This window comes from Apostichopus japonicus, chromosome 8 (assembly GCF_037975245.1).
Source record: "Apostichopus japonicus isolate 1M-3 chromosome 8, ASM3797524v1, whole genome shotgun sequence".
NCBI lineage: Eukaryota > Metazoa > Echinodermata > Holothuroidea > Aspidochirotida > Stichopodidae > Apostichopus > Apostichopus japonicus.
Window position 1 is genome coordinate 22327390 of NC_092568.1, and position 12911 is coordinate 22340300.

General features: G+C 36.3%; 1 protein-coding gene across 2 annotated transcripts in view; it reads right to left on the reverse strand.

The window, feature by feature from the left end:
• LOC139971088 (uncharacterized) overlaps nucleotides 1–12911 on the reverse strand; it is a 61972-nt gene that overhangs the window by 29177 nt on the left and 19884 nt on the right. For both annotated transcript variants that reach the window (XM_071977277.1, XM_071977276.1), the window contains exon 12: nucleotides 12653–12826. In XM_071977277.1, coding sequence (XP_071833378.1) covers nucleotides 12653–12826 — 174 coding nt within the window. The remainder of the gene's footprint in view (nucleotides 1–12652; nucleotides 12827–12911) is intronic.

A 12911-nucleotide genomic window follows, 5' to 3' on the forward strand; every position in this document is an offset into this window, starting at 1 on the left:
TGTCCTTGTCATCATTCTATTATCAAAAGATAAAAAAATATGTTTTAATACAATCTAACTTAGCCTATGGATAGAGCCTAATACACTTAAAGACAGATGTACCTGGGGCCTATCCTACTATGCATATTAACTGAGGCGGAACTATCGTTTTCATCATTAATTTTACTATCTAAAGCTATAGAAGAAGACTTTAGCCTGTAAGGGCCTACAACAATTTCATGAATATGGGTAGATATTAGAAGCCAATCTAGTCATGAACTAATTATGCCTAGACATAAAGTATGTTTGGACAAGAAAACATATTTTGTAAATGTTTGTATGGGAAAATGAATATCTGACGGGTGATAAAAAGTAATAATGACCCACTCCTTCCCTGACATTATATTAGCAATTACAAAGATTTTCCACCAGTCCATGAACATATTAAGTTTACTATTGCTTTCATATCTGCTCATCTGTCAACTGAATTCCTATAATTTCTTTATTTTTAAGACATGATGAAGTGAGACAAATGTGAACCAGACACAAAATAAAAATCAACTCAATTTTCAGTTTCAAAAAATTCAAAGAGAATAAAAATTGGTTCCTAGCTCTGACGCTATTTCCTATTTCTGTTCTTTCCAAAAAAAAGTGCAAACTGTTGAACAGAAGTTTCATTCAATAATCAATATATTTTGGAAAAAAAACAGAATTGACTCAGATTTTCCCTGTTCTATTGTACTTGATGACTGAATTCTCAGAATCGGCCATTATTAATCATTTTTCAGCGATAGTTAGCTCATAATAACTTCACTCGTACACTAAACAAAACTAACACTAAAATTCATCTCGTTTCATACATCAAATTAACGAGGAGAAAATCTTTGTTGAAAAGTACAACTATATCTGTCCTTAAAGCTTGTACACGCTCGAAGACGGAAAGTGTGTCATCGTCGGTCAAAATTGACATCAATTTTTTCGATGGAGCTGAGAGGTTATGTCTTCTGGGTAAACTTTGAAATTCTTGTTTTCGGTGTAATTGATTTTCCTCATTTGCAGCGGTAAATTGATGGACGACTGCAATCTTCTCGCGACACTCTGGGAATTTCAGAGCAACCAAATGATAGTGCAGGCCTTCAAAATTTCTGACAGATTTTGACAGTTTCCCAAATCTAAAAGTTTTTACTTGATGAAAATGTCATTAAGATGGCAGAAAGCACTTGTACTGTAGAAGTGCATGGTGTATATAGAATGCAGAAAGAGGTGTGAAGGTGGGTAGGAAGGGAGGGGGGGGGGGAAGAGGGGGTAGGATGAAGGATAAGCCCAAAGTGGTTATTATATTATCAAAGCAAGTCATCCAACATAAAAAGTCAATTCATAAGTAAAATGGCAGCTTACCAGACCCATAACTAATTTGTGTTTGTGTGGGTGGGAGGTGGGGGAGGGGGGATAGTGGAGAAAGTTAGGGAGTTGTCAGCTGAATGCCTGCTCGCATGCCTGAATAACATGAAAATGTTTGATATTTGTTCTCATAAAGTGTGAAATGTTGACTCTTTGGTGTTTCTATCCAATACTACGCTTAAAGTTCATCGAAGTAGACTTTAGGAGAGAAGGGATAAGGGGGTGGACTGAAAGAGCTTCAGCTTTAAACCTGCTTCATGGAATGAACAATGCATGAATGCTTCAATGCATGCAATTATTAAACAAACAGCCATCTACCAAACACGCAACCCAAAACATGGTAAGGTTATTTACAAGCAATAAGTTTGTTCTGTTTAATCAAATACACTCCCTAAATCATCACACCTTTGTTTGTCGAAAGAATAGTGTATGCGGTTCATATACTTGCAAAGGTTGTTAACTTATAATACAAAGTTACTTCAGAAAACCTGGTATTACTATTACAATAATGGCTAATTTTGCAACTCTGTTAAAATTATAGCCCTACAAATATATACTGGAACTCCGGCAGAAGTTACTGCTACATTTTAATCAAAAACGTTTGTTCACCGCCACATAGCTCTGAGCATCGTTTGAAAACTACAAAATTATCAAATTTTCAGTTCATATGAAAAGTTGAATTTAATTCTATTCAGGTGGATGTTTCAAATGGAAAAAACCATGTATGATTCTGACAATTTAGGATATATTCCCCAAAATTTACTGGTTTGAGCATTTACAAGCAATGATAATTACCTGTCTCCCCTCAACATCTGCACTTTCCTATCTACCTAAACTACACTATTGGAACATCGTATTGTTATTGTTAATCCTTGGGCACTATAGCCTGAAGTTTACTTCTCAAGTTTTAAGTCCCAGCAACTATTAATAAATTATTAAACCTGAAGTGGAATTTTCCCAAAACTATTGACACGCTCACAAGCAATGAAGCATCAGAGTTGTTTAAACAAATGCTTAATATTTTTGACCCACCCACACTCCCTGCAACAATAATACCCACTGATGAACGAAACACAACACAGCTCTGGCATGTCCCAGCAATCGCACATGAAAAGGCCATTATCCGATTTTCAATCCACATGCTCATGGGAAAGTTAAGGATTTTAGCAGTAGCATGAAAGTAGTAATCCTTCCATGGGCGTACCCATTTTTACAAAACAATCTACATGGATAGGGCGAGAGAAAAATCTAGGCTGAATGTAACCGTTGGTGATGTGGGTTGATTGTGATTAATTTACCCCAATCAAGGAAGCCCAGGTCAGTCTACTAAGCCGCACCCTCCGGTCTGTGTTAGCACCACTGCAATCGCATACGAGACCATAGCTGCATTTAATTACTACGAGAGTAACAGCAGTGGCGGAGCTAGGGGTTTTGGTCAGGGGGGCGAGAATGGTCTGTAGGGGCGCTTTCGACACTATCTCAGCGGAGCGCCACCACAGGTTGGCGCAGAGCGTACAGACATTTTTTTGAGTAAAGATACTCCCTAGATCGCTTAATTTGCAGATAAACGAAGAATATGTGTCATCGCCATTTTGTCAGAAAATTACACCAACAAAATGTGACAAATGTCAATAGTTATTTGAGAGCGCAATAAAGAAGTCTATAATCGCGAATAAGTAAAAAGTGGTAAAAAGTGGTAAAAAGTGGTAAAAAGCTGAAAAGGGCGCCAGCAGTCCATTTGAGTCCGTCAGGGGGGCATCCGCCCCCTCTGACTGTATGGACGCTCCGCCACTGAGTAACAGATTCTTGGGAAGTACAGTCAACTCTCTTAACAATAAATTAAAAATTCAACACACCGCAGTATATTTGTCATCTTATCTGCAAGTTATTTTTTGATACTGCCATACCTTTTGTACACACAGAGTGCATACATACCACCCACCCACACATATTCAAACGGAAACTAGTGATTAAAAGTATCCATGTGTAAATATATGTATAAGGGTAAACATCTGAAAGCACCGACTTTAAATTGCTTGTAAAGGTTTACAGCATACTCCATTCTGTCAGAGTAGATTTCAAAAAAAGATTATTCCTTGACATAAAAATAAACAGCTAGGATCTGTACGGCTTTCGTTTTTGCAACGTGTACATATATGATGAGATATTATGTATTCTTTCACAGGTTGCAATGGCTGAGAGTGTGAGTATTAAAACTTGTGCAACAAAACCCAAGAAGCTTTATAGCACATTTTGTTTTAAATAAACAGGCAAAATACAGTTAAGTAGAAACAAAGACTTCCAAGAAAGGGAGGGGGGGGGGCAGTGGGATTGAACCAGAAGTAGATTCTCATGGGGAAAGATGCCACTGCTGGTAAGTAAACTAGTCCTGCACAGTTTTACAATGAATAAGAAGAAAATAAATATAATAAATAATAATAATAAATAAAAAGGAAATTAAAAAGGAACCAAGATAAAGCCTGGGCACGAAACAAACTTTTTCCCCTCCCTCTATATATCCCAGATTCCTTTATATCGAGACTAACCATGTGATCACGACAGTGTTCCTTAAAAAGGGTATAGATCATTTACCAAGATGAAAATATTTGATGATCTGTAATGAATTTATAAGAACAATGTAATTAAAAAACACCACAAACTCTTTTCATTTAGTTTCAACATATAGAGATGTAACATGAACAATTTTTTCACAAATGCACAAACCAATTGTTTCTACAGGGTCAAAATAGAAAACATTTGAAAATGTTGCCACTTTGAAGGTTGCTTGCTTGCTGTAAGTGGCCTCTGCAGCTAAATATACAGTTTTGGGGGAGAGTATGTTCATAATTTTATTGATTTATTTACTTTTTTATTTTGTTATATCTTTTGCTATATTTTTGGAATTTATGGATATGATCTCATCGTTTATATTAAACTTACACTACATATTAAAATGTTATTGTACCTCATGGTTGTATCAGCTGGGAGGCTGTAAATCATAAAGTCATTGTTCACTGCTTTTTTGGTAGTTCAGAAAACAAAGGCCTCCATTTTCTCTTATTTTGCAGGCGTATCAAATGTTTCACATGATAAGGAAAAACATTATTTAACCTATATAACATATAATGAAACTCACAATTTGATTTTGCATGGCTGCCGCGAGTGATGTGTAAACAAATAAAGTTATGTGTACAAAATGCACATCAGTGATCCTGTGAAAATATTTGCTTCACCTACTGCCAAACAAGGCCTTCAAAATTCAAATAAATTTTTTTAATGGCCTCCACTAGTATCTTTTCCTTCCTTCCTTCCTTCCTTTCCCTTCCCTCCCCCCCCACGCCATCCCCCCCCCCAAAAAAAAATACCTGCCTCATCTTTTTCCATTAGTTTTAAATTCTTATTGCTGTTTTCAATGCAAATCATACATTGTCATTTGCTAGAATTTAGATGGAATGGATAAGAGTTTGCCTTCCCAACATGCAAGATGGCCCACCTTCCCAACATGCAAGATGGCCCACCTTCCCATGGACCCGAACTATGTTCTGTTTCATCCGCTCCTCCTGTCCACCCTTCTACAACCTTTGGCACAAATAGGGACAACACTGCTCCCTTTTCCCTTTTCTTACCAGAAAATTATCAGATTTGATTCATGCTGACATTTATGAAGCTGGGACAGGAGGACTATACTGGATTACATAACATGGCTTTAAAAACATTCTGGATGTCTAATTAACCTACATACTATCCCCACATAATAATAATCACAACAGTATCTCTGACATGTACAATTCATGTTTACTGCACATGAACATAGACACACGTTTCATTCCTTCAATATTTATATCTTTCACTTCATCCAGTCTGTCTTGTTTAATGTAGAATACTAGATTACGTCTATCCAAACAGAATAGTGACAATTCGATGCAACCAAAGAGAACGTGATTGCTAACATTTAATATGCTCCAAGGCGGCAACACCTGACTATATGAACAGAGAAGTACATTCCTAGCCAATGACATACATGCAATGCTTTTAGTGCTTCCAATGACATCAACAATGTCAAATACCTTTCCCAAATAAGCAAGCCTAGAGCAAATAATTACAATTATATTTCCTCGAACACGCCGTCACGACGGCCTCAGAGTCAAAGCCAATGTGATTCGCATTCAAAGCTGGTGCCAGTCTACCTTGCCCCTACAAAAAATCTAAACATGATCAAATGTGAACAAATTTCCAAAAATTAATTACTGCATTTACTCATCCACAAAATTGGTAGAAGAAGACTGATGCAAGTTAAATAACAATAAAATACACATGGCGAAGCCGGCTGGGAAAAACTCCAGATACTTGCAAAGTGTCGAGAAAAGGCTACATTTTGCAGATAAATTGTCAATTTCAGTTAATAATTAGCTTCCATCGTTGGAGAAGCCCCATTTTTTTTTTCATTTTGTCTTCTTTGTTTCTTTTTTTTTGTTTCTTGTTACAAAGAATCAGTATTCTTTGGTTTATTTCCAACAAATCTTTTCCATTATGCATGTCAATACTATATAAATCCTTGAGTTTTAGACTCCTTAATGTGTGAAGAGAAAGAGCTTCTTCTAATGCCAAATATGAATTTCGGTTCAAATATTCTAAATTCAGATGACCAGTGAATAATTTATCTGGGATGGTGGCATAGCAAAATGCTAGATGCAAACAGGTGTGTGGCTACACAAATGGTCAGATGTCAGTTCATAGCAGTTTTTGTGCACATATTTTATATCAACATACTATAGCATTACAGAAAAAAACTGTATAAACACTGATCCAAACAGCTACACAAATTGAAAGCACTATATTTGACCCTGGATATTACTGACATGTCTGGAGCAGGTTCAACTGTATATATTGAGAAGGGAATAAAAGAAGACTTTTAAGTTTCAAACTTGATACCCACTTTATCCATTCTCACATACTTGTAGGGGTTCATGACTCACTTCAACCCAGTAATTTTTCCTGCTACACAGGTATAATCACAGGCACCACTTTTATTTGCCATTCTCCCAATTCTGCATACGATTACAACCAGATTGATGGTGATATGTTGAAAGATATGTTGAAATGATATGGTTTTGTATGTATATGTGCAACTGTGATAATCTTTTATGACTCTGTTTGGATCTCATCGCTCCCCCAGGTAGCAATACAAGGACAAAGATTTCAGGCCGATTTGGGTGATTTTATGCATCTAAGAGAGCCTTACAATGCATCATGAAAAACAAAGTTGTCTCGTTTCACGCAACATCGAGACAGGCAATTTATTTGGTCAATAATTCATGTTCCTGAAGTTATACTGCAGTTATTAAAGATTCTTGCTTGCAATGGATTCCATGTTCTTGCCTTCAGCAGTGATATCAAATAATAAAACAAACTTATCATTATTTAAATTATGGAATGGCATGGCAGCAGTATTTTCATGCATTTGCACATATAAATGTATTTATCCGTACTTAAATATCGATAAACTTGATAAGAATTCTTCGTGGCAAAAACCGCATCAGCTGTAAAGAACTCAATTCTCAAGACTGAACAGTGATTGAGGATTTAGAAAGGACATGACCTTTGGAACTTTGAAAAACCTATAGATTCAAAAATTATTGTGAAATTCTTGCACTGTATCCAATATTACAATATTAAGTCCTATAAAGCTTGTCATGATCACATGCAGCAGATACCATTTCATTCATAGGGAGCAGGAAGGGGGAGTTGGTATGCTGTGATTTTCAAAATGGCTCAATATGACCCCTAGATGACCTCTTAGGGACTTTTGATCAACATCCATGCATTTCTGTGAGGGGGAGAAATGCCTTGCACAGAGACGATAACCTCCTACTGGATCTTGACTGACAATATTTACCAACAGATGTGATTACATCAAATCTCTGTCAAAATACATGTAAAACACTGTACACTACAAGGAGATCGCATATCTTGCAAATTGTAGACAAACACACACCAAAAGATAGAATATGCAATTTGATTGTCAAAACTAATGAGCTTCCTGAAGGATGGCAGGGTTAACTCTCTTTATAGTAGGGTGGGAGGGGGGGGGAGGGAATAGATGGAGATTCTTCGAAGGGAATCAAATTCACAATTTAAGATAATAAATAAAAAAGTAGTTTTTTTATTTTCCAATTTTCAGACAACTGTTTGTCATTCAGTAGTTGTGAATGCTGTCTTGTGACTCTCTAGTCTTCAAGGATTGCTCAGGTGGCGTACAGCAGAAGTTGTTCTTCATGTGTCATGGCAACCACTGATGAGTCAATGTATCATTAAAGAGGCTGCATTACTGAGTGGGATGATATATCTCTGATGAGTTGCTTCATTTGTATAGTTCAAGACACAGCTAATGTTCTAATGTATATTTCACAACGCAAATTTCTTTCCAAACGGAGAAACAGTTCAATGTTTTTATAGCTTTAGCCAACACAGAGTCCGACTCTTACAGCTCCATCTGTGTAAAGTTTGTAATAAAAGTAGAACTTTGGCTAGTGGTAAACAATTCATATACATTTACTGCCAGGGCTTCTAGAGTTGTTGATTTGTTTCGCAAACCAGACAGATAATAATTATTCCCCGGGTTGTAAAACACTGTGAATGTTCAAAAAACTGAATAGGTTTATAGTTTGTCGTGTGCATGAGCCTTATAATGCACAGACTGGAATATGTTGCAATGGTTATTTATTAAACATGGTGGTGTTGACTGTTGAGAACATTCACAATAATAGCATACCTCTAAACTTCAGGTAATTGCTCAAGAGATCTACCCTATATTCCTGCTCAGCAGGTCCATCAAATATTTAAGCAAGGAAATATCATTCTAGGAATTATTGTCATTACTTGAAAAGAAGTTACATAAAAACAATAAAACAAACACATACAATGCTAGTCAATGTATCAAGGTGTAATAAAGTTAAAGTTGTGGATCATAAAGATTGGAATTCTTTAAAGATCAAAGGCTCATTATATGTCTCCGTCAAATTTATTTTTATTTTTGCATATATACACCCTTGATATCATAAATCACACAGACGACTATAATGCCAAATCTGATATCCTCCATGACATTCTTGGAATACCAAACTTATAGCATGTAACGCTCACAATTCAGAAATGGGTCACTATTCAGGGAAATGAGGAGGGGCAAAAACAGCAGCCGTCACTTGTGCTAATTTGTATCAGTTTTTAACTAATAAATTTTAAAAATGCAAACATAAAGGAGTTGTACAAAGACAGGACAGCCCTCTTCTTGGGCATTTAAGACACTAGATGCCCGACTGTCTGAAAAAAAAGTTTTCCACAAAAATGCAGTGAAAATTTTGATCCTAGAGTCAAAGTCAAAAGACACATCTTGATACTCTGTAGATGCCTTAATAGGGATGTACGTTAATTATCTTCAAAATTCAAATTAATGACTTGACTTCTCTACCTCCTCTTCTAGATGTTGTTATTTGCCATCATTATGAACCCACTTCTTGACTAATTCACTTTGAACCAAAGGTTTCCACTTCAAATATGAAGCAAAGAGACAGAAATTCAGCCATGGTCAAATCACCCATCACACTTTGGATGTGAACACTACACCAAATGGTGTGCTAGTTCCCTTTCAAATTATTACTTACATCCGTATGTAATCAGTCATTAGTAACTGCTTCGTTTTCATCAGATAAAAAGACAAGGAAAACCAAATGGTTGATTAATAACCATGAATGCATAACTTTCAAAGATAGCTGTTTTTTTTGTTTTTTTTTAAACTTTGCTCAAATTCATTACCATGGCAACACATATTTGTTAAGGACATCCTGTTTCTTGCATGGAAGCTGCTTGTCTTTCGACTTTAATAGCTACAACAATTTGGCTAGTAGTCAACAACAACAAAAAATTGAAAGCTATAAAAACTATAAAAGCTTTAAAAATAGGCAACTTAATAGTGTTAAGACCCAACCCCTTTTCCAACTAAATAATTTTATTGCGACAGGATGTTTCATACCTGTATCTATGACTTACCCTCGCACAGACACTTTGACTTACTTTTGACTGCCTTAAATTTCAAATCGAGACTCATCATTTTAAGATATATACATGTTTGATCTGCTTTCCTTTTTAAATTATTCATATTTATATATTTTGAGGTAAATGACTTTAAATGTTGGTTGCTTTTATTTTTTCTGTGTAAAGTGTTCTGAGATATTTCATTTATGTCAAGAGCTCTGTATTATTTTTTTTTCATTACTATCATTGTGATTACTATTATTACATGTCACGTTGCATAATTCCCATAAAGGCCTATATTCTTTTATTAGTCAGTGAAACATGGCACGTTTTTATGTCTGCATATTCTAACTCGATGAGACGGATCTGAAGTCGTTAAAAGCAGTAAAACGTTTAAAAGCCATTAAAGAGAAGTGGACATGGTTTATGAATGTGACAAACAACAGATAGAAGCCATATGACCACAGTGATCTGTCTTATGACTTAAATAGATGGAAACGGGGGAATCACCTTATTGTGCAATTTTATAATAAAACTCTCACATAGCAAATCTAGCAGAGACGAACAGTCAAAGCAAGTTATCCGGGAAAATCTTTTCGCAGGATTTTCAAAACTTGTGTGGTTTTGGAGCAAGAAAATAGTTTCAATTGCTCAAAAACTTGCTTCAAATGATCATTCAAAGACTGTTCTTGAGCAATTTCTCATATCAATTCCTTAGCGCTCTTCCTTGTGCAGCGGCGGAAAGTCACAACAGTTACTACCCACACCCCTCGTTGACTTACTGTTAGGCCATGTTTTTCTTCACTGATAACAGTTCTTTCCTCATTTCATAACACTTTGTCTAAAACATCTTTAGAAAGGTGGAATAAATCTCTTCATATCTCTGTTGTTTCCTAGTTTCTATTTAGCATGGCACGATCGGACTTTGGGGGTTAAAAAATGTAAAAATACGTAACTTTTGAAAACCAAAAGTCACACGTAAAACACACATGGCAACATGTAGCGTCGTGTGGCTTTTGAAACTCCCATTTTTGAAAGTTCAATTGTGTCACTATAACACTGGCCCTCCTCTTTGTCTAAATTGAATATGCATTACAAATGAGTGACAGATTCTGTACATATAAAAATTATTGTGATTGGTTCAAGTTTTCAATCGGACCTAGGGGTAACAAATGAGAGTCTTCGTTAGAAAATATCGACCTTCTAGCCCAACCTCGAGAGACGCTATTGTAGACGCCCGCGTGGTAGCGCCTAGTATAGGGGACTGTAACTACGCACTGTTTAATCGTTTATGTGTAATTGTATTAAAATTTGTTATTGTACTGTTAAGAACTCAAAATTAGCTTAAAAACACATTTATTGGTATTTTTTTTTCACCCAAATTCCCATATACATTGAGAATGCAATAGTTTGCGTCACAGCAATATAAAAAAAAACCCGCAACAGAATGGATCAGTCCAATCTTCCTGACCGCGTTGATCCACAGCGCTCACGTATGGGAGCGATGAGTCACACTTAATCCTTCAAAGAGCTTATATTGCAGTACTTTTTAGTGTCGTTTTGGGGGGTGAAGGAATTGATATGGTGCAGGAAGCAATACTTGACGATGAGAAAATTGTTTCCATGGAAACTCCCAAACCTTTAATTAATACACAATTCATTTACCATGTACAACACCCAGTTGGGACAATGTGTTTCTATAATGTAGTGTTATGTCCCGCTTCAGAGCACTCGTATTGTCATTACGAGCAGAATGAATATCATGTTTCTATCAGATCAAGGTTACTGTTTGTACTGTCAATACCAGTGCTTTGAGAGCATAACATTGGAGTACAGTTTCAAGAGGTACAGTATTAGCATTAGGAAATTGTCCCAATTGGCTGATGTACAATCACATCACACTGAATATTCATATCAATAACAAAAGCTCTATTCCTGGCACCACCCCATCTGTGAAAACAAGACAGGGTTTCACTAATGGAATATATGGTGATTGAACCCAAACAAGCCGTGCGTGTTCATAGCTGCACCGACTGTGTCATAAATCCATGTCGCTGTTCACTCCGACTCCGTCCTTGCTGTTTTGTTAAAACCCCTTTTGTTTTATCGCAATATCAACCTAATCAACACAGCATTAATCAAAACTGTTGAAATGGCTACGGAGTATAACGAGCAAGCGTAAACTGTACACACATGTATATTTTTAAACACCTAAGCGATTTTATTCACCCCTTTAATCCACAGCTTTGTGTATATCTAAATTTGGCAGAAATGGATCCAATCTTCCACGAAATACGTGAATTGATGGATAGCAAGGTACCACGGTAAAGAAAACAAGCTAAAAGAGATTGTCATTAAATGTCAATTGTGCAGTGATCGCATCCAAATGAAATGAATAAATTTCAATATTTTAAAACTCAACAAGAGTGAGTTGCTTATAACGTGGGAGTTTTATCGATGTCTTCATTTCATAAGCTCTGCATTACATCTACATATTTTTTTAAGTCTCTTTGTTTACACATTTAACTTTATCCAATTTGAGTTTCTCTTTGGCTTTTACCACATGTGGATACTACAACAAAATTTATTCAGATTATTTATAGTACATAAAACATACAAGACCACAATAGGTATAGGACTACATTAAACAACAACACCTCAAGGATATTTATGATAACAGAGTGAACCCAATCTTAAAATAACAAACTGACCAATGAGGAAGGAAAGAAACATTCAGAATATTGGTTTATTAAAAAACACATTTGGCACGGCTGGGAACTACATTAATAAAGTAACCAGCCAGATTGAAGGTTGAAAGGGAAAAACCCATTCCGAATATAGGTTTAACACGTCTGGCACGGCTGGGAACAACATTAATAAGGCTAGAAAATATTGGTCGACTTCCTACCACCACCTAACACCATCATCTTTCAGCTGATCTGGAGTTCCTAAACCTTTCCTAGGTACGAATGCTACAAAGTATTTCTTTTTTCACAAGAGTATTCCAATCAGCAACTTTGTATGCAAATCAGGCAAGAACGTCTGCTATGATTGGTTGATAGCCGGTAATATTTCATGAGTTTTTAAGGATTTTTGTCAACCTTGAGAGACAGAGAGACAGTGCTAAGCTATTACTATACTGTGCTCATATGCGGTTGTGATCCTCAAACAGGTTCCCAACATTTGAACATTTACTGCGGACGACCGAGTGAAAGGGAAAATGTAGCGAAATATTACTCACTGAACACAAAAGACAAAACTCCTTTTGACGTAATCCCTCAGAGGACAAACAATGGCACCGGCCAGATCTATCGGGTCCATCCCGTCCAGCGTCAATCTCAAGGTAACGAAATCTCGACTTTCATAGAACGTCAGCGTCCGTCCTTGGTGCACGATGTAAATATAGTTCCATGTCCTGAGACAATGTGAAACAATATGAGATGGAAAAAGAAGAAGGCATAAAACCATCCTGATGAGTCATATTTTAACCATTTTCTCAC